Source organism: Palaemon carinicauda, unplaced genomic scaffold, assembly GCF_036898095.1.
Source record: "Palaemon carinicauda isolate YSFRI2023 unplaced genomic scaffold, ASM3689809v2 scaffold425, whole genome shotgun sequence".
In the NCBI taxonomy this organism is placed as follows: Eukaryota; Metazoa; Arthropoda; class Malacostraca; order Decapoda; family Palaemonidae; genus Palaemon; species Palaemon carinicauda.
In genome coordinates, this window is record NW_027171679.1 from 12,633 (window position 1) to 35,164 (window position 22,532).

General features: G+C 42.9%; 2 protein-coding genes across 2 annotated transcripts in view; one reads left to right on the top strand and one right to left on the bottom strand.

Annotated features, from left to right (window-relative positions):
• Positions 1–666: 666 nt before the first annotated feature.
• Positions 667–2,521, top strand: LOC137636877 (uncharacterized). Its single transcript, XM_068369224.1, has 2 exons — positions 667–1,849; positions 2,472–2,521. Exons 1-2 carry the CDS (start codon positions 667–669, stop codon positions 2,519–2,521), a joined length of 1,233 nt encoding a protein of 410 aa, XP_068225325.1.
• Positions 2,522–15,767: 13,246 nt separating this feature from the next.
• LOC137636875 (stromal cell-derived factor 2-like) overlaps positions 15,768–22,532 on the bottom strand; it is a 43,619-nt gene continuing 36,854 nt past the window's right edge. Inside the window, exons 4-8 of the mRNA XM_068369223.1 lie at positions 21,703–21,811; positions 19,519–19,627; positions 17,804–17,975; positions 16,888–17,098; positions 15,768–16,380 (exon numbers count right to left, since the gene is read on the bottom strand). Of these exons, the coding sequence (XP_068225324.1) occupies positions 21,772–21,811 (40 nt within the window). The 3' untranslated portion in view covers positions 15,768–16,380; positions 16,888–17,098; positions 17,804–17,975; positions 19,519–19,627; positions 21,703–21,771. The remainder of the gene's footprint in view (positions 16,381–16,887; positions 17,099–17,803; positions 17,976–19,518; positions 19,628–21,702; positions 21,812–22,532) is intronic.

Genomic DNA, 22,532 nt, shown 5'->3' on the forward strand with positions numbered 1-22,532 from the left:
CAACGTCTGACTCGCTGAATCCGGTCGCACTGGTGGATGCGTGACGGAGCCGGACACAAGATCATGGTACTGCTGCACAGTCTGTGAACTGTCAACCATGGGGAAGCGAGGAAGTACAAAGACAATCCAAAACTGTCTAGACTGTCTGGGTAGTACAGACAACCCCTTATCGGGTTGCTGAGGTTGCCGCACTGCGTCACAACAAGTCACCTCTGCTGGTTGTTGAACGTCTTCCCAGTGACACACTGAACGTCCACAACCACCTCCGAGAGTAGCATAACATCAACGTGCGACTGGCAACCCACACTGGGTCGCACCGGTGGAGGAACCATCTCAACTGGCGGACGTGAGTAGGATACCTCAGCGTCAACAGGGCGTACAACCAACCGGTAGGAAGGTCGTTGGCAAGAAGGGTCTTCTCCGTAAAAAATCCTCTATCTGTGGTAAAAATAAACCTGTTTATATTATCCTGTTGTTCATAAGGAGTGTTGTAATGTATGTACCTTCTTAGTTAACACAAATGTTTATTTATGTTTATGACTGTCTGATAATGTTTGTTTTGTTGTTTGCAGTGTACAACTGCAGTGGAATTGTTAATTGAATAAAACCTTAGTTCTGGATACACCGGGTTTACTTCAATTTATTCAATTAATCAATTCAGTCGCCATGGAACGGCTTCTGCGCCCATCCCGGTTTGATGTGGACCCTGACTCTGCCCAGGCTGCCAAGGAGTGGACACACTGGCTGAGGACATTTACAAACTTCGTTGATGCGGTGCAGCTGACTACCCCTACGCTTGACAAACTGGTTCTTCTCACTAACTATGTGGCTCCTAGTGTGTATGACTACATTTCTGAGTGTGAGACTTATGAGAACGCTGAAGAGGTTTTGACATCTTTGTACGTGAAACCAAACAATGAAATATTTGCCAGGCATCTACTTGCCACTCGCAGGCAAAACTCGGGTGAGTCCCTGGATCAGTTCCTGCAGGCACTGAAGCTACTTGCTAAGGACTGTCAATTCAAAAGTGTAACTGCGGAGGAAGCATGTGACAGTTATGTTCGGGATGCCTTCATTAATGGTTTGGTCTCTGGTGCAATACGCCAGCGTCTGTTGGAGAATTTGACACTGAGCTTAAATACTGCTTATGAACAGGCCCGCACTCTAGAAATGGCCCAGAAGCATTCAGCCTCCTACTCTTCAGCAGAACCTGTTAATGCTGCTGTGTCAGCAATAAATCGAGAGGAGGAATCGTTTAGTGCTGAAAATAACAGTGTGTCTGTTTCTGCTGCTACTTCTAGTGCTCGATGTTTTTTTTGTGGGAACAACCGGCATCCCCGAACTCAGTGTCCTGCTAAGGACGCAGTGTGTTTGAAATGTAAGAAGCAAGGACATTATGCTAAGGTGTGCCGCTCTGTGAAACAGGCGAGTGGCTCTTCTAGCCCAAAATATTCTTCAGCAATGCTAGCTTCTATAGTGGGGGCCTCCCCTAAGTGTCTTGAAAAATCTATAACACCTCTCAAGCTTAATGGTAGCCCTGTCAGTGCCCTTATTGATACTGGGAGTTCGGACAGCTTTGTGCGTCATAATTTAGTGGACCTAAACAAACTAACTATGTCTCCAGAGCATGGAAAAGTCTCCATGGCTGATGAATCCCTGTCCTCAAACATCTTAGGTCTGTGCAGTGTGGACTTGGAGTTAAAAGGAGAGACTTATCACGGTGTTGAACTCAAGGTGTTACAAAGATTATGTAGTGATGTGATTCTAGGCCATGACTTCCTGAGGAGACATTCTGGTCTGGAAATGGATTTTGGAGGAGAGAAACCTCCTTTGAAGATATGTTCACTAGGTGTTGTTAAGGTGTCCCCTCCTTTCCTTTTCAAGAACCTGACGCCAGATTGTAGACCAGTGGCTAATAAGTCAAGACTATACTCCTTGAGTGACAAGAAGTTCATTGAAGCGGAGATTGAGCGTATGATGTTGGAAGGAATAATAAGGCCCAGCAATTCTCCTTGGAGAGCTCAAGTGCTGGTGACATCAGGGGAGAATCAGAAAAGGAGGATGGTTGTAGATTACTCTCGTACTATAAACAAGTTCACTGAGCTTGATGCTTACCCCTTGCCAAATATCGACGAGATGGTGAACAACATTGCACGGTACAAGGTGTTCAGTACCTTAGATCTGAAAAGTGCTTATCATCAGGTTGCAATAAGAGAAGAGGAGAGACCGTACACTGCATTTGAAGCTGGGGGTAAACTTTACGAGTTCAATCGCATTCCATTTGGAGTGAAAAATGGAGTGGCTGCTTTTCAACGTGTGCTTGACGAAATCCTTAAGAAAGAAAAAGTAGGTGGTACATTTGCTTATGTAGACAATGTTACTGTGTGTGGTGAGACAGAGGAGGAGCATGACCAGAATTTAAGAGGGTTTTTGAAGGTGGCTGAGGAATACAACCTGACTCTAAACCACAGCAAGTGTGACTTCAAAGTCAGAACCATTAAATTACTTGGGTATTCAGTAACGGATGGGGAAATCAAACCCGACCCAGAACGCTTGCAGCCACTGTGGAATCTTTCACCCCCAAAGGATGCAGCTTCTCTTCGCATGACCATGGGATTGCTTGCACATTACTCTAGATGGATCCCAAACTTTTCAGAGAAAATCCGCCCTCTCACACAAGCCAATGGTTTTCCTTTATCTAGTGAAGCACTGCAAGCTCTCGGGAACTTGAAGAAAGACATTGCTAGTGCTGTGGTAACAGCCATTGATCCCACCTCTCTTTTCACTGTGGAAACGGACGCCTCAGGTCATGCAATAGCAGCTACTCTGACACAGAATAATCGCCCAGTGGCTTTCTTCTCCCGCACTCTCACTCGCAGTGAACAGGGACATTCTGCAGTGGAAAAGGAAGCTTATGCCATAGTGGAGGCATTGAGGAAGTGGAGACACTACTTAATTGGACACCATTTCAAGCTCATCACGGACCAGCGTAGTGTAAAGTTTATGTTTGACTCTAAATCAAACAGTAAAATAAAGAATGACAAAATAGCAAGGTGGAGAGTTGAACTCTCATGTTTTCACTATGATATAGTATACCGTCCAGGAACAGAGAACATACCAGCTGATGCTCTCTCCCGCATCTGTGGTGCCACTACTTCTGATAAACTTCGAGAACTTCATGAAATGCTATGTCACCCAGGAATATCTCGTATGATGCATTTCGTCCGAGGGCGGAATCTACCTTACTCGATAGAAGAAGTGAAGAAAATTACCACCTCTTGCCAAGTGTGTTTAGAGCTCAAACCTCGATTCTTCAAATACTCGGGACAACTGATCAAAGCAACCCAGGCATTCGAGAGGCTGAACTTAGATTTCAAAGGCCCAGTTCCCTCTCAATCTAGAAACAAGTACTTCCTCACGGTTGTGGATGAATTTTCAAGGTTCCCTTTTGTTTTCCCTTGCGCTGATATGACCACTCGAACTGTCATCAGTTGTTTGGTGCAACTATTTGCTTTGTTTGGTATGCCAGCATACATCCACACTGACAGGGGTGCATCTTTCATGTCTGAAGAGCTGAAGGATTTCCTGATGAAGAAAGGTGTAGCTACCAGTCGCACTACACCTTATAACCCTAGAGGGAATGGTCAGGCTGAAAAATATAACGGAATTATATGGAAAACTCTAACATTGGCCCTTAAGACAAGAAACCTTGATGTGTCCCAGTGGGAAACTGTTCTCCCAGATGCTCTCCATTCTATACGCTCCTTGTTGTGCACTTCCACGAACAGTACTCCTCACGAGCGCCTTTTCCTGCATAGTAGAAGGTCCACCACCGGCCAATCGTTGCCTACTTGGCTTATCCAAGGAGGACGTGCTCTCCTGAGACGCCATGTAAGACACAGTAAGAACGACCCCTTAGTGGATGAGGTTGAAATTGTAGAGACGAACCCTGAGTATGCTCATGTGAAGCTTTCAGATGGTAGGGCGACTACGGTTTCATTAAGACATCTTGCTCCTATGGCTAGTGACTACAGAGAAAATTCAGATGCTGGGGATCCTGCACCCCAGTCCGAGGTTCTTGAGGAATTGTCAGTTGCAAATGCTCCCCAGGAGATTGCACGTGGTTTCTCCCATGTGGATACTGCTCCCCAGAATGACAATCTTCACGAATCACGTACAGTGCCTCAACAGGTAGCCTCACCTCCTCCACTTCGAAGGTCAGAGAGAGTGAGGCAACCTCCAAAGTACCTTCAGGATTACTCCACGTGAACTTAACTCAGAAGGGAAGAATGTGGTAAAAATAAACCTGTTTATATTATCCTGTTGTTCATAAGGAGTGTTGTAATGTATGTACCTTCTTAGTTAACACAAATGTTTATTTATGTTTATGACTGTCTGATAATGTTTGTTTTGTTGTTTGCAGTGTACAACTGCAGTGGAATTGTTAATTGAATAAAACCTTAGTTCTGGATACACCGGGTTTACTTCACTATCAAGGATTAAGCTTGGACTGCATGTCTTGCAACAAAGCCCAAGGTCTATGGGAGCAGGTGTGGCAACAGACGGGGTTAGCGACTGAAGCGGAACCATTTACCCTCCCTGGAAGCATGTTATGCTTAAATAAAAGTCCATAGGAGGCTAAGCAGCTTAAGGCTCCTCTCCAAATGACAGAGTCCTCAAGGGAATATCAGAAGGAGGGAGAACAGCACTTTCTCATCTACAGGAACCATATCCGAGAAAAGCTAGGTTCTCTCAGTGAGGGTTTCACTGGTGCAAAAGCAGCAGACCAGAAGGCAACGTTATGAAACTGCTTGACAGTCTGTGAACTGTCAAAAACTGAACTGTCAACCACAACAGGAGCGTGAGGACATACAGCACTGGTGTATAAGTAGCAGACCAGAAGGCAACGTCATGTAACTGTATGACAGTTTGTGAGTTGGCAACAACCAAAGTTGTGTGGGGAAGCCTCAACTCCTGACTGACTAGTTTGCTGCTGGCGAGTGGCGGTAACCACAGTGTGTTGCGGAGGCTGACACACCGTGTCAAAACACGGCAGCTTGTGGTAGCTCACGCACGGCAACGGAGTGCTCTGTGTGTGGGAGTCATCATACATCTGGCAGGGTTGACTGTGCATGGGTGGAGGAGCTCTCACAACAAGAGTGTGAGAGCAGGAAGCCATGCCGGGCGCACAACCGTGGGAGGTGTAGGCCCACGGGTGCATCGTCAACCTTCTCCGCAGTCGGAGTGTGGGAGCTGGCAACAACAAAAGCAGAGTGCTGGTGCGTGGGAGGGGCTGCGGTGGGTTGAGGAGCATGCGGTATGGTATGCGGAGCATGCTGTAAGGTATGCGGCTTATGCTGCATGGTATGCGGAGCATGCTGTAAGGTATGCGGCTTATGCTGCATGGTATGCGGAGCATGCTGTAAGGTATGCAGAGCATGCTGCAGGGGCTGCGGAGAATGCCGCATAGTGCTGGAACCCGGCAGCTCTACAGAACCTTCCCACTGCTGATGCGGTAGCTCACGCATGTTAGCAGATGGTGCAGCAAGAACATGCGTCTGGCAGGGTGGACTGCGCATCGGTGGTGGAGCTCTCACAGGTGGAGGGTGGGAGCAGGCAGCCGCAGTATCTGCTGAGCGCACAACCTCGGCGGGTTGTAGGTTAACAGGTGCATTGTCAACCTTCCAGCATGATACTCCTGCATGAAGGAGCAAGCTGAGACTGTATAGTCTGCAGCATGGACCACTAGGGTCTATGAAAGACAACAACAAACGGAGCTACTGTCCGTTGTGACTGAGGGTCTAAAACAGCTGGTGCGGCAACAGACGGAGTTACTACCTGTTGCGGTACCACCTTGCCTCTCTTGGGAGGTGTGCAGTTGTCGTACTGCAGCGAGTCCGAACTGACCCAGTGGCTACACCTAGGCCGTTGGACTTGCGCGGAAGGGACCGACTTGCACTTAAAAGCTGCAAGATTTGGTCCATGGTTTCTGCGAGAAACCTCTTCCGCAGACGAGGAATAAATGGGCTCTCTCGTCTTTGTGTGGGTGGGGTGATCACGTCGGCAACGTGTGTAGATACACCCGAAACCACGGAGGGAAACGTCTGTTCGTCGATCAAGGCCTGAGGAACCCATAAGTCCTTCGACATTACTTCTCCCCTGGGCTTGGGAGCTTGTAAGAGGTATCGGACTAGGTGAACAACTGGCACGAACAGACGAACCCTCGAACGCAACACTGTAACACTTTGCGCATATCACTTTATCACTTTTGATTTTCTGTTTGCACTTATTTCACTGAACTCGAAACTTTAAGTGGTTTGTACCTGAAACACGCAATCCTATCCTTCATTAAAAGGTAGTAATTGCGAAAACAGTATTACAATGTAACAGAAAAACATAATGAAAGATAAAGAATTCAGTGGCTGGAAAAGAGACTAAACACTAGATCAAATAAACTACGTTTAAAATCTCTCACCGCATAAAGCCTGGGAACAAGAATAAAAATCTAGAAACGTTTTACCTTCTTCCCCTAGCGACTAGGGAGAAGAGCAAAAAACGAGAACAACGTTACCCGCTTGAACGAAACGTTTATCCTCCTCTCTCTCCCTCCGTCTCTATCTCTCTCTCTCTCTCTCTTGACTTAGAACCTGAGAGATGAGCCCAATTATATATATCGTTAAAACATATTATTTGTTAAAGGAAAAAAACTGAAAGGTTTCCCAAATAAAAAGTTCCTTTATTAGAATCAAAACCATTTAAGCTAAGAAAGAATGAACGAAACGCTAGAATCGGTTTACTCTTACTGCAACGTGAAACCGTGAAATACTCTCTCTCTATCGTAACGATAGAGCGCAAGTTGAACGTTCTGAACGTCAACAACTGCGGAGACTAAACAAAACGTTAGTTCAACTTTGAAAACAGTACGAGACTATCAAAGAAATTCTTTCAAAAACATTAAAATTAAAATAGCATAAATTCTTAACAGGAAAAACGATATGACGGGCTCAATGTTAATTAACTTCGGTTCCAAGTAAGGACCGCCTACTATTAGGAAAGGTCGCATATAAACAAACATAAAAATTAATTTTTATAAGTTTATAATAAATGGAAAGTTAATCGAAGAGGCCTATAAATGGCGGAGAGATATAAAATAAATCTATAACTTTGTTAAGCAAAATTACCAAAAACCTAAACACACTTCCGTCTAAGGGAAGGGTGGGTCATAAAAAGTGAAAGAGAGTCTATACTCTCTTCGACACCAACACTTCCGTCTAAGGGAAGGGTCGGCCATTTAAAAGTGAAAGAGAGTCCATACTCTCTTCGTCACCATAATTAAATCAAATTAATTCCAAAAGCTTGCTAAGCTAATGATAAAGCTTCCTGAATAGCGAAGGCTAAACTCTAGAGCAAATACATCACCAAATCGTGAACAATAACTCCAGAATCAACAGCGTATCCAAGTAGGTCTAGCCGGTGGCACGACAGAGGAAAAATTGAGTTCTTGTTGACAAGAAGTACTTGAGTACCTGCTCACAGATGGCGCTGTTGTGTACACCCCCACCTGTATAGCGATCGCTGGCGTATCCCGACCGTAGATTTCTGTCGGGCAACAGAGTTGACAGCTACATGATCATCGGGTAAGATTAATATTGAAAAAATTATTAGTGTCTGTAACTGATAATACACTCCTGCCACTTTTATTGCTCCTCAATGGGTGGCAATATCACTAACTTGTGAACAGATCTATTGATAACTGTCACTATGTCTCTAGTATTTTTCTGGTCTTTGTATTTTGCATCCAATTCTCGCATCTCTTGCCTGACTATTTCTGCCTGTTTCTGTATCTACAAGCTGTCCTATTTTCTATTACTCTCACACAACATTTTTATCTTTTATTATAACGATATCTCTCTGCCGCTTACTCCAATAAGTGTTGACAACATTTTGTATAAAGTTTAAACACTTCTTAGTGTCACCTGAAGTAGACCATGAAACAGATGGTACTCTATTTCATGCTGTACCCAAAAGTAAATAGTTTGGACACAATGGTCCTAATTCCACATCTAACCAGGTTTCAATCCAATAGGCTTGCCATTCATTAAGTCTGGTATTTAAAAAAAAGTTCTGTAAATCACATAAATATTAAAATAGTAGCCCCTACGAGCAATAACAGAAACCTTTTTTTTAGTTAACTAATGCCTCACACCGTTTGGCCATACAGCATTTGCTGAACGAATAAATTTCCATTTCAAGCCTTCTTTTGCTCCAAATTCAGTGACCTCATGCATGTCCCATTGTTGGGAATGTCACTCTTCAGGTCTTTATTTGCCAATACTATTTGTGAGCTTCAATCAGTGCACAGTATCAGGATAGCTATGAACAGTTGTGAATCTTCTGAAACACATTAAAAGACTGTTATATTCATCAACAACATCAATGTACATGCCTCATGTGACAATATAATTGAATATATCCCCATAGGCCTTCCCAGTTGTTCTTTTCTTTACATTATCTTTGATTTGAAAAGGTCCAAATGTCCGAATCTTTGTGAGTTGGGGACCTTTACTCATGAAACATACCAAGCTTGTGCGTTAGTTTTGCCTTAACAGTTCCCCTCTGTTGTTTTGCCTTCTTCTGTGCCTCCAGTAACATCCCAGCAATGTTGTCCTCTCCAGTAGAGCTGCCCTTTTTACCTGTCATGTTGAGTACTGCTGAAATGCTTGCTTGGATACCACATAAACTCGGGTTGTCTTAATAAAAACTTTATTTCGACCTGTAAGAATTACAGTATAACAAGTCAATAAAACATACCAACACCACAAATAATTTACTTATCAATACAGCAGAAACATGGGTAATCACCACATAACATAAACATATATAAACTCACACCAATAATTATAAGAATAATCATTATCATGTCATTACACAATCACCATTACCACCAAGTCGGTACATAAGTAACAATTAACTAAAAAAGAGTCACTTACGACAATGCCCCATCTCTGATACTCATCAGAAATTTCATGTAACAAACGTCAAGTAATTTCTCCCATCATCTGTAGCATTAACACATATCCTTAAAGAACACAAGTTACATGTCAACACCATTTTGGATAGCAAGAGGAATGCACAGTTGCACTTCTCGCTAACAACACACGAAAACCCAGTAATGTGTACAACCTCCATCGGCTTCACAGTGGATTCGTTGATAGTCACACCACTACCAACCAACACCACAATTATATGCACACACTTTACTAAACTTGAAAGTTATGACAAAGAAGAAAATATATTATGTTATTTTTATAATAAAATAAATTTTTGAATATACTTACCCGGTGATTATAATAGCTGCAACTCTGTTGCTCGACAGAAAACTCTAAGGTAAAATTCGCCAGCGATCGCTACACAGGTTGCGGGTGTGCCCAACAGCGCCATCTGTCGTCCAGATACCCAGTACTCAATGTAAACAAAGAACTCAATTTTCTCCTCGTTCCACTGCGTCTCTATTGGGGAGGAAGGGAGGGTCCTTTAATTTATAATCACCGGGTAAGTATATTCAAAAATTTATTTTATTATAAAAATAACATTTTTCAATATTTAACTTAGCCGGTGATTATAATAGCTGATTCACACCCAGGGGGGTGGGTAGAGACCAGCATTATATGTTTACATTATTATGAGCTAAGAATTTTTATTTAATTTTAGAAGTTATCAAAATAACAAAAACAAAATAAATAGGTACCTGGTAAGGAAGTCGACTTGAACAATTACTCTGCCTTTTTAAGTACGTCTTCCTTACGGAGCCTCGCGATCCTCTCAGGATGCTGAGCGACCCCTAGGATCTGAAGTATCAAGGGTTGCAACCCATACAACAGGACCTCATCAAAACCCCTAATCTAGGCGCTTCTCAAGAAATGACTTTGACCACCCGCCAAATCAACCAGGATGCGAAAGGCTTCTTAGCCTTCCGGACAACCCAAAAAACAACAATAAAAAACATTTCAAGAGAAAGATTAAAAAGGTTATGGAATTAGGGAATTGTAGTGGTTGAGCCCTCACCCACTACTGCACTCGCTGCTACGAATGGTCCCAGAGTGTAGCAGTCCTCGTAAAGAGACTGGACATCCTTAAGATAAAAAGACGCGAACACTGACTTGCTTCTCCAATAGGTTGCTTCCATTATACTTCGCAGAGATCTATTTTGTTTAAAGGCCACAGAAGTTGCGACAGCTCTAACTTCGTGTGTCCTTACCCTCAGCAAAGCTTGGTCTTCCTCATTCAGATGGGAATGAGCTTCTCGTATTAACAGTCTGATAAAATAGGATAAGGCATTCTTTGACATAGGCAAAGATGGTTTCTTAACTGAACACCATAAAGCTTCAGACGGGCCTCTTAAAGGTTTAGTTCGTTTTAAATAGAACTTAAGAGCTCTGACAGGGCATAAGACTCTTTCTAGTTCATTTCCAACCATATTCGATAAGCTTGGAATATCGAACGATTTTGGCCAAGGTCGAGAAGGCAGCTCGTTTTTGGCTAGAAAACCAAGTTGTAGAGAACATGTAGCCGTTTCAGATGAGAAACCGATGTTCTTGCTGAAGGCATGAATCTCACTGACTCTTTTAGCTGTGGCTAAGCAAACCAGGAAAAGTCTTTAAGGTGAGATCTTTCAGGGAGGCTGATTGTAGCGGCTCGAACCTGTCTGACATGAGGAATCTTAGTACCACGTCTAAATTCCAACCAGGTGTAACCAAACGACGCTCCTTCGTGGTCTCAAAAGACTTAAGGAGGTCCTGTAGATCTCTATTGTTGGAAAGATCTAAGCCTCTGTGACGGAAGACTGATGCCAACATGCTTCTGTAACCCTTGATAGTGGGAGCTGAAAGAGATCGTTCTTTCCTCAGATATAAGAGGAAGTCAGCTATTTGAGTTACAGAGGTACTGGTCGAGGATACTGATACTGACTTGCACCAGTTTCGGAAGACTTCCCACTTCGATTGGTAGACTCTAAGGGTGGATGTTCTCCTTGCTCTAGCAATCGCTCTGGCTGCCTCCTTCGAAAAGCCTCTAGCTCTCGAGAGTCTTTCGATAGTCTGAAGGCAGTCAGACGAAGAGCGTGGAGGCCTTGGTGTACCTTCTTTACGTGTGGCTGACGTAGAAGGTCCACCCTTAGGGGAAGTGTTCTGGGAACGTCTACTAGCCATCGAAGTACCTCGGTGAACCATTCTCTCGCGGGCCAGAGGGGAGCAACTAGCGTCAACCTTGTCCCTTCGTGAGAGGCGAACTTCTGCAGTACCTTGTTGACAATCTTGAACGGAGGGAATGCATATAGATCTAGATGTGACCAATCTAGGAGAAAGGCATCTATATGAACTGCTGCTGGGTCCGGGATTGGTGAGCAATATATTGGGAGCCTCTTGGTCATCGAGGTTGCGAAGAGATCTATGGTCGGCTGGCCCCAGGTGGCCCAAAGACTCTTGCATACATCCTTGTGGAGGGTCCATTCTGTTGGAAGAATTTGTCCCTTCCGACTGAGACAATCTGCCATGACATTCAAGTTACCTTGGATGAACCTCGTAACTAGCGATATGTTTAGACCTTTTGACCAGGTGAGGAGGTCCCTTGCGATCTCGTACAGCGTCAGTGAGTGGGTCCCTCCTTGCTTGGAGATGTACGCCAAAGCCGTGGTGTTGTCCGAGTTCACCTCCACCACTTCGCCTTGAAGGAGAGACCTGAAGCTTTTCAAGGCCAGATGTACTGCCAGAAGCTCCTTGCAGTTGATATGCATTGTCCTTTGACTCGAGTTCCATATTCCTGAGCATTCCCGACCGTCTAATGTCGCGCCCCAGCCTACGTCCGATGCGTCCGAGAAGAGAACGTGGTTGGGAGTCTGAACAGCCAGGGGCAGACCCTCTCTGAGGCTGATACTGTCCTTCCACCATGTCAGGCAAGACTTCATCTTCTCGGAAATGGGGATCGAGACCGCTTCTAGCGTCTTGTCCTTTTTCCAGTGAAATGCTAGGTGATATTGAAGAGGACGGAGGTGTAGTCTTCCTAATGCTACGAACTGTTCCAGGGATGATAGCGTCCCTATCAGACTCATCCACTTCCTGACTGAACATCGTTCCTTCTTCAGCATGTTCTGGATGCATAACTGGGCTTGGCTTGTTCTGGGGGCCGACGGAAAAGCCCGAAAAGCTAGACTGTGAATCTCCATCCCTAAATACACAATAGTTTGGGATGGGACCACTTGTGACTTTTCCATATTGACAAGGAGACCCAATTCCTTGGTCAGATCTAGAGTCCACTTTAGATCCTTCAGACAGCGACGACTGGAAGAAGCTCTGAGAAGCCAGTCGTCCAAATAGAGGGAGGCTCGGATGTCCGCTAAATGAAGGAATTTGGCTACATTCCTCATCAGCCTCGTAAACACAAGAGGAGCTGTGCTTAGGCCAAAGCACAGGGCTTGAAACTGGTAGACAACCTTTTCGAAAACGAATCTCAGAAAAGGTTGGGAGTCCGGGTGGATGGGGACGTGGAAGTAGGCGTCCCTTAGGTCTAACGAGACCATCCAGTCTTCCCTTCTGACCGCTGCTAGAACCGACTTTGTGGTCTCCATGGAGAACGTCTGCTTTGTGACAAAGACATTCAGCGCACTGACGTCTAGCACCGGCCTCCACCCTCCTGTCTTCTTGGACACCAAGAAGAGACGGTTGTAGAATCCTGGGGTTTGATGGTCCAGGACTTTGACTACCGCTCCCTTCTCTAGTAAGAGAGACACTTCCTGTTTCAATGCCCGTCTCTTGTCTTCCTCTCTGTACCTGGGAGAGAGATCGATGGGGGACGTTGCTAGAGGGGGTTTTCGTACAAACGGGATCTTGTACCCCTCTCTGAGCAACTTCACAGATTGTGCATCTGCGCCTCTCTTTTCCCAGGTCTGCCAGAAGTTCTTGAGTCTGGCTCCCACTGCTGTCTGAAGAAGTTGGCAGTCAGACTCTGCCCTTAAAGGACTTGGTTCCTTTCTTCTTTCCCCGTCTCCCTTCGGCACGAGCACCTCCTCTGCTGGAGGCTCTGCCACGAAAGGGCGGAATAAAACGGGACGCTGGAGTGTCCATCCTTGGTCTAGCTGACAAGATAGGCAAAGGGGTAGCTTTGCGAGCAGAGGACGCAACAAGATCATGAGTATCCTTCTGTATCAAAGAAGCAGCAATCTCCTTAATCAGGTCCTCTGGAAAAAGGCACTTAGAAAGAGGAGCAAACAGAAGTTCGGATCTCTGGCATGGTGTAACTCCAGCTGAAAGGAATGAACACAGGTTTTCACGCTTCTTAAGGACTCCGGACACAAAGGATGCAGCAAGCTCATTAGACCCATCACGTATGGCCTTGTCCATGCAGGACATAATGAGCAAGGAAGTCTCCTTCTCCGTCGGAGAGATCTTTCTGCTTAGAGCTCCTAGACACCAGTCTAAGAAGTTGAATACCTCGAAGGCTCTAAATATCCCTTTCAAAAGGTGGTCCAGGTCCGAAGATGACCAACATATCTTCGAGCGTCTCATGGCTAGGCGGCGGGGAGAGTCTACAAGACTTGAGAAGTCGCCCTGGGCAGAGGCAGGAACTCCCAAGCCGAGAACTTCTCCCGTGGCATACCAGACGCTCGATCTAGAAGAGAGTCTAGCAGGGGGAAACGTAAAAGCTGTCTTCCCTAAACTCTTTTTGGACTGCAGCCATTCTCCAATCACTCGCAAAGCTCTCTTGGACGAGCGTGCGAGGACGAGTCTAGTAAAGGCAGGAGCAGATGACGGCATGCCTAACACAAACTCTGACGGAGGCGAATGCGGAGCTACAGACACAAACTGGTCTGGAAACATCTCTTTGAACAGGGCCAAAACTTTCCTAAAGTCCAAAGAGGGTTGCGAAGACTTAGGCTCGTCCAGTTCTGAGTGCGGTTCATCTTCATGTGCAGAACCATCATCATCAGAAAGTCCCTCATCCGATAACTGATGAGGGAACGGCAACGGAGTGGGTAACGGCTGGTTGGCTGGGTCCGGCCGCACGGGTGCATGCGTGACTGAGCCGGAAGCAACGTCATGGAACTGTTGCCCAGTCTGTGAGCTGGCAACAACCATAGCAGCGCGGGGACGCACAGCGTCTACTCCAGACTGTCTAGACTGATGTGGGTGCGCAGTGGCAACCACACTGGGTTGCGGAGGTTGACGCACCGCGTCAAAACAAAACAACTCTGACGGTTGTTGAACCTCCCGGACGTCAACGGATACCTCCGTGCGTCGCTGAACGTCAACATGCGGCTGGCAGATCACACTGGAACGCATGGGTGGCGGAACTCTCTCAACTGGAGTGCGTGAGAAGGTTACCTCAGCGTCCCCAGGACGCACAACCGATCGTGTGGGTGGTTGTAGGCAAGGAGCTGCGCTAGCTACTGGTGCGGCAGCAACCTTCTCCGCACGAAAGTCCTGCATAAGCGACGTGAGTTGCGACTGCATGTCTTGCAGTAAAGACCACTTAGGGTCTACAGGAGCAGGTGCGGCGACAGACGGTGTAACTGTCCGAAGCGGTACCGCTTTGCCTCTCTTAGGAGGTGAGCAGTCATCGGATGACTGCAGCGAGTCCGAACTGACCCAGTGGCTACAGCTGGGCCGTTGGACTTGCGCGGAAGGGACCGACTTGCGCTTTAACGGTCGTGAGACCTTGGTCCATGGTTTCTTGCGAGAAACCTCTTCCGCAGACGAGGTATAAATGGGCTCTCTCGTCTTTGTTAGGCAGGGGCGATCTTGGGTAGATACGCCCGATACCACGGAGGGAACGTCTGTTCGCTGATTAAAGCCTCTCGAACCCCTTTGTCGTACGACATTGCTTCTCCCCTGGACTTGGGAGCTTGCAAGAGGACCCGGACTAGGAGGACGACAGGCACGAACAGACGAACCCTCAAGCGCAACACTATCCACAACACTATCACTCACTTTATCACTTCCCACTGCACTTTTACACTTCAGCTCCTTGACATCCGCCATGAGCTGATTACGGTCACTAGCCAGTGACTCAACTCTCTCACCCAGAGCTTGGATGGCACGCATCATATCAGCCATCGAAGGTTCCTGAGTGCCAGAAGGGGGATTAGGAGCAACCACTACAGGGGAAGGAATAGGTTGTGGGGCATGAGGAGAGGAAATGTCAATAGAACGAGAGGAACTCCTCCTAACTCTATCTCTCTCTAGCCTACGTGTATATTTTTGGAATTCGATAAAATCGAATTCCGAAAGCCCAACGCACTCCTCACATCGATCTTCCAATTGACAGGTTTTATCCCGACAATTGGAACAAACAGTGTGAGGGTCGATAGAGGCCTTCGGAAGACGCCTTGAACAGTCCCTAGCATTGCACTTCCTAAATTTTGGGACTTGTGAAGGGTCAGCCATTTTGAATTGGTCAAAGGGGAATTCAAAAACTATCAAAAAGTCATCAACAAAGAATCCGTAATCAAAAAGAGTTCAAGGAATTGCGAAGAAAAAGCCTGCACAGCGAAAGCTCAAAACTAGAATAGTGTACTTCATCAATTAGTTGTGAAAACAAATCCAGTTAGCAACAGCGAATAAGCACGTCTTGTCGGGAGCACGACAGAGAGAAAATTGAGTTCTTTGTTTACATTGAGTACTGGGTATCTGGACGACAGATGGCGCTGTTGGGCACACCCGCAACCTGTGTAGCGATCGCTGGCGAATTTTACCTTAGAGTTTTCTGTCGAGCAACAGAGTTGCAGCTATTATAATCACCGGCTAAGTTAAATATTGAAAAATTATTATTACTAGCTAAGCTACAACCTGAGTTGGAAAAGCAGGATACTATAAGCCCAAGGGTTCCAACGGGAAATAATAGCCCAGTGAGGAAAGGAAATAGATAAAGTACAAGAGGAGTAATGAACAATTATAAAATATTTTAAGAATGGATACAACATTGATATAAATCTTTCATATAAAGACTAAAACCTTAAAGAAAAAAACAAAACAAGAGGAAGAGTTATAAGATAGAATAGTGTGCCCAAGTGTACCCTCAAGTAGAGATTTCTACCCCAAGGCAGTGGAAGTCTATGGCACTACCTGAGACTAGAGAACAATTTTGATTTCTCACTGTTTGTTCATGACCACGGAACAGATCTGAAATGGGTATTGCACGTTTTTGCCTGGCCTGGCACACTGTAATCCTCACGAAAAAGTCTTTGCAGTGTTCGTTCCTTCCCTTTACGCGTATTTCTTGCTACTTCGTTCAAGAATGGAGCTTTCGGACTGACTTGCTGATTCTGCAAACTATAATGAAGCTGTGGCCAGAATTTTCCAATGGGACAGAAGAGAAGACAAGTGTGCACTGGAAGTTGCATATTTATGAAAAAGTAATTAGAAAATAAAGATAAATTTTGTAGATTCTAAACTCTGAGACTAAAATAGCAATCTGGGGGGAGCAAGATATAGCTATGGGTAGAAGAGACTCTTTAGCTGTGGTAAGCAGCTCTTCTAGGAGAAGGACACTCCAAAATCAAACCACTGTTCTCTAGTCTTGGGTAGTGCCATAGCCTCTGTACCATGGCCTTTCACTGTCTTGGGTTAGAGTTCTCTTGCTTGAGGGTACACTCGAGCACACTCTCCTATCTTATTTCTCTTCCTCTTGTTTTGTTAAAGTTTTTATAGTTTATATAGGAGATATTTATTGTTGTTACTCTTCTTAGAATATTTTATTTTCCTTTTTTCCTTTCCGCACTGAGCTATTTTCCCTGTTGGAGCCCCTGGGCTTATAGCATACTGCTTTTCCAACTAGGGTTGTAGCTTAGTAAGTAATAATAATAATAATAATAATATGCCACTATAGAACCCTCACCTAAGAGCCCAGCTTCACATTGAGATCCTCGTAATTGTTTTTTTTTGACTGGGTTATGAAAACTCATGAAATTTCGTTCACTTGAGATGTTTCTTCAGTTGTGGAAAGAGGTGATAGTCGGAGGGGATCACGTTTGGAGAGTAAGGCGGGTGGTCGACCAATTTGAAGCCAAAGTCGCGTATTTTCCGTAGAGTTTCATGTGCTGTTGGTGCTGTATGAGAGATTGATAAATACAAGATAACCAGTTGTGAAATAAATATGGTTCATGTATTGTTAATGATGAGTAATATTATTTTGGACCAAACAAAATAATACGGCCGAGAACAGTATATTTCTACGTTGAATTTCCGATTAAAATTAAATTTTTTTATAAGTGTAGAATGTAGTTTTTTCCTTGTCGTAACTTAGAATTCTAGTTTTGTAAACTGTGCGATTGTCGATGCTCACTAATGAAGTGTAAATTTAAAAAATATTTTTAGTTAACAAGAAGAGATCAATACCATAAGCGTGGAAAGAAAATGAAAATTGCATCTACCAGAATGATCAGCTTGGTTGATGTTGTTGTGTCCAGTGTCTTCTAGGAGATACACTCCAAAATCAAACTATTATTCTTTTGGGTAGTGCCATAGCCTCTGTATCATGGTCTTCCACTGCCTTGGGTTAGGGTTTAGAGTTCTCTAGCTTGAGGGTACTCTCAGGCACACTATTCTATGTTTCCTTATTTCATTTCCTCATTAAACTATTTTCCTTGTTAGAACTATTGGGCTTATAGCATCCTGCTTTCCCTTGTAGGGTTATAGCTTAGCTAGTAATAATAATAATCATAATATTCGACTGTAAGGACACAACCCATCTAAACTAATTCAGGGTAATTATGAACACTATTTACTTGATCTACAATATGGATACCACTCACCTTTTCATAAATCATATGTGAAAGGGACAAATGTATCGAGTGTAAGCAAGAAAAAGGACAGCATCTTTCTCTGGTGACGAGGGGACCAAGATGTGGCCCCAAGGCTCCGATTAGACTGGAAACTGCTGGACAAACATCTGAGGTGCCGTCAGAAGCCCATCTTCCACAAGATCTGCAAAAGGAAGAAATAAACAGTACAGAAGGTCCTTAAACTTACAAATATAATAGGTTACAAGAAGCTGTTTGTAAGTCAAATTTAGTTAGATTTTGACTTAGGGTAAGCCTAACCTGGAACCCATGACTTTGATTTCCAACTAGAAAAGTCAACAAATAGTCAGGTTTCATATGCGAATCCTCGATAAGCAGGGGATGACTATATACATTAAACTGGAAGTGTTGAAAACTCAAATATTCCTTCGGCTTATGAATATATTACAAAACCAACCTATCGTTTCAAACTTTGGTTATAAAGCTACAGAGTGAGTTGTCAAATAAAGTGTATAAAACAAATGCACTACAGTACATCATTCTAAATTGATTTTGCTTCATTACTAAAAATCCAATTATAAAGAGAGTATTTATACTGAATATGTTAGTGAAACAGAAAAATTGCATAAAGAAAATAGAAATGAATCTTTCAGTCTCTAAAACAGTGTATATCTTCAGCATCAACCAAGCTGACCATTCTGCTAAATGCAATTATATTTTTTTTTCTTTTTTTACAGTATTGGCCTCTTTCCAACTACCCTTGTCCTTATGTTTTTTTAAATGACCTTATTTTCTCGACAATTTTAGGCTTTTGAGAGTATGAAATTCCTATGGTAGCATTTACGTAAAATATTTCTAATATACTTTGAAACATAAAATGAAACCAGGGTTGTATAGAAATGCCTAAAAACCAAAACTATTAATGTGACAAATCCCTCCAAATTTTAACTAGTTCACCAATCCTTTCAAAAGACACTTTACTCCAATCTTTAAGTAATTTCTAATATTTGAAGAATAAATAGATACTGGTATATATAAAAATACCTAAAAAGCAAAGCTATTATTACTACAAGTTCCTCCAAATTTCAACTAGTGCACCAATCCCTTTCAAAAGGGCACACTGCACTAAATGGAAACTGGGGAGCATTTCTGTCTGCAATGAGATTACATAAAAATCATCTAAAATTTTACTAAATAATGATGTGGATTTTTACTCCAGAAGTCAAATATAAAATTCAGCAATATATTGTATGAATAAAAAACTAATTCTAAACATTTCCTGAAAGACAAATCTTATGAAATAACATGAAATGGATAGAAAGTGACCTTTACACTGATAAGCCCTTTTGACAATGCAGTAATACTCCCTCTTGGCATGTCAGTTCCAACTTTAGGTCAGTCTACAAAAATAAAATCTTAGTTAAGTAGTTTTATAAGCGTACTTTACAGTACTGTACTTCACACAGAAGCTTAATACTGTATAAGGATTATATAAAATGGTAGCAGATAAGTAATGACAGTTCTGCATTAAATGAAATAATTTTGTTCAATTACAGCGTTTCATCATGAACTTTTTATAAAATATCTGACATTTAGAATTTCAGTTGGATTTGCGTTTGTATATCTGGATGTTTGGAAGTTAAGAGCCTCCCTTTATAGAGTGAAAATCAACTTACATCTGGTCTCTTGGAAACCAATGAACTAAATGGAAGAGTATATTACCATACCTGGAAAAGCTCTGTGTTTGGAAAGTGTCCGAGCAACAGGATTAACGAGCAGACCGTGCAAGACGCTATTCAATCCACCTCAGTTGAGCAACTTAGTTTCTCAGACATCCTGAAAGAAGATGGATCATTCAGATTTACCAAGATTGATTGAAGATTGTTATCAAAAGTGTAAACAAAGACATAAGAAAAGACTCTTTACTAATAAAATGACTAACAAAATATCAGAGGCACAAGAATAAAATCTCTGACCATCATTTTAGGGTTAGGAAAATGTCCATACCTGTTAAAATTACATGTAAATATTATTATTATTATTACTAGCTAAGCTACAACCCTCATTGAATATGCAGGATGCTATAAGCCCAAAGGGCTCCAGCAGGGAAAATAGTCTAGTGAAGAAAAAAAATAAGGAAACAGAAGTGTGACCGAGTGTACCTTCAAGCGAAAGAACTCTAACCCAAGACAGTGGTACAATTATGGCACTACCCAAGACTAGAGAACAATGGTTTGGTTTTAGAGTACTGTATCCTTCTCCTAAAAGAGGTGCTTACCATAGCTAAAGAGTCTCTTCTATCCTTACCATGTAGAAAGTAGATACAGAACAAATACAGTGCAATAGTTAACCCCTTAAGCAAAAAAGAATTGTTTGGTGATAGTGTTGTCAGGTGAATTAAGACGGAGGAGAATGGGAAAGAAAAGGCCAGACTATTCGGTGTATGTGTAGGCGAAGGGAAAATGAGCAGTAACCAGAAGGGGATCTAGTGTAGTACAATATGGCCAGTTGAAACAACCCAATAACTCTAGTGGTAGTATCTCAACAGATAGAATAAATAGCATGAAGAGAAAATGGCAGTAGAATTGATATACGTAAATGGAAATAAAAAAAATCAAAGAATATAATTTTTTAATGAAGTTTCTCTTGTTTTAAGAACAAAAGGTTTGTTTTTAGGTCAGAACATATACGATTAAAAGACAAGTTTATTAACGGCCAAAATACTACAAATTTTAAAAGAAAGTTGTGTTTTTCCTAGCTATACAAACCTGAGTTCTTTATATGGGTTACCTCTGTTGTTTTGTTACAACAAAATTGATGAAATATCGTGGGCTGGCAACATTGTGTGGTTGCAGATTATTCCCACCTGGCTCAGGGTGTCGGAGTTAGCTCCTCTGTTATCACTCTGTTCTTGGTCAGGACTTGTAGCGTGAATGAGTTGGGAAATATATATAAACTAGAGGGGAATTCAGTAGAGTGCAGTCCTCCGCCACAACAGCTTATTTCTCGATCTTCTGCTTGCCCTTAACCCTTTTACCCCCAGGCTCTTTGGAAATTTCCAACCCTTAACCGCCAGGGGGTTATTTTTTTCCCAGCACATTTTGCAGTATATTTTTTTTTAAATTGCTCTAACAGCCTTAATTTTTGTCATAGAGAGGTCAGGTTGGTCTCATTCTCTTGGAAAATGCCTGAATTTTCTAAAAAAATTATCAAAAATATGAAAAAAAAATTTTTGATAGCATTTTTTTGCAAGGATGTACTGGTACGTCCATGGGGGTAAAGGGATGGGTTTTGTGAAACGTACCAGTACGTCCTTTAGGGGTAAAAGGGTTAACCTTTGACCTTAACATGTAATAATTGGTGTGGATTTCATACACTCAAATATAAACCAAGTTTGAAGTCTCTGTGACAACGATATACAAAATTGTGGCTGATTACATATCAGTTAATCCCTGCAAGTTTCATTACTCTACGATTAAAAATATGGCCAGGAAGCTGTTCATAAACAAACACGCACACAAACAGCGGGTAAAACATAACCTCCCTCCAATTTTGCTGGCAGAGGTAATGATTCAGGTTAGTATAGCTAGGATAATTACAAATTACTTTTGAAATTTGTACAGTAGTTTGTACAGTACCTACGCAAATACAAACGCTTATCACTTATATGGGAATCTTCCTTAGGAAGCCCTCGGCTATAAAATTTAGGGCGTCTGTCTGACTATTACCCCAAAGTATCCTTCACGCTTGGCTCCTATGAGAGACAAAGAGCCGGACTCATGGCCTCATTTGAAATAGAGGTAAGTGATGGAGTCACAACCTAACAAGTTTGGCTTTTGTAAAAACATCATCAAATTAATAGGACAATATATCTGGAGAGCTTATTGAGACCTGTGCGAGCATTACCGTACCTGGAAAAGCTGGGCGTTTGAAAAGTGTCCAAGTTCCAGGATTAACGAGCAGACTGTGCAAGACGGCATCTAATCCACCTCAGTCGAGGCACTTAGTTTCTCGGGCATCCTGAAAGGAGATGGATCATTCAGATTTAATGAGATTGATTGAAGATTGTTATCTCAAGTGTAAGCAAATATATAAGAAAAGACTCGTTACTAATAGAAGATAAAACCACAAAATATCAGAGGGACAAGAATAATAATTCTGTACATCATCTTAGGGCTATGAAAATGTCTGTGCTTGTTGAAATTACACATAAATTTTATTGTTATTATTACAAGGTAAGCTATAAACCCATGGGCTCCAACAGGGAAAATAGTCTAGTAAGCTAAGAAAATAAGGAAACAGAAGTGTGACTGAGTGTACCTTCAAGCAAAATTCTAACCTAAGACAGTGGTACAGAGGTTATGGCACTACCCATGACTAGAGAACAATGGTTTGATTTTGGAGTATCCTTCTCCTAAAATAGGTGCTTACCATAGCTAAAGAATCTCTTCTACCCTTACCATGTAGAAAGTAGATACAGAACAAATACAGTGCAATAGTTAACCACATGAGCAAAAAATGACAAATTCGTAATTTGTATTTTTCCTAACTATACAAACCTTAGCTATTTACATGGGGTAATTACTTCGGCGTAGCTGAATGACGAGCCATTAGAATTTTAATGTGGGTTTACTACCCCACCGATAGTTAGCGGGGGGTAGGGAGGGATAGCTTGCTAACCCCCCCCCCTCACACACACCAGTGAGTGCTTCACTTTGCTTAGAGGTAGGACTTATCCCGG

What these genes read in the sequence shown, in the direction of transcription:
- LOC137636877 (XM_068369224.1), top strand. Translation starts at nt 667, where the DNA reads ATGGAACGGCTTCTGCGCCCATCCCGGTTTGATGTGGACCCTGACTCT. An exon ending in TTTGAAGATATGTTCACTAG is followed by an intron (nt 1,850 to 2,471) that starts GTGTTGTTAAGG and finishes TCTAAACCACAG; the next exon opens with CAAGTGTGACTTCAAAGTCA.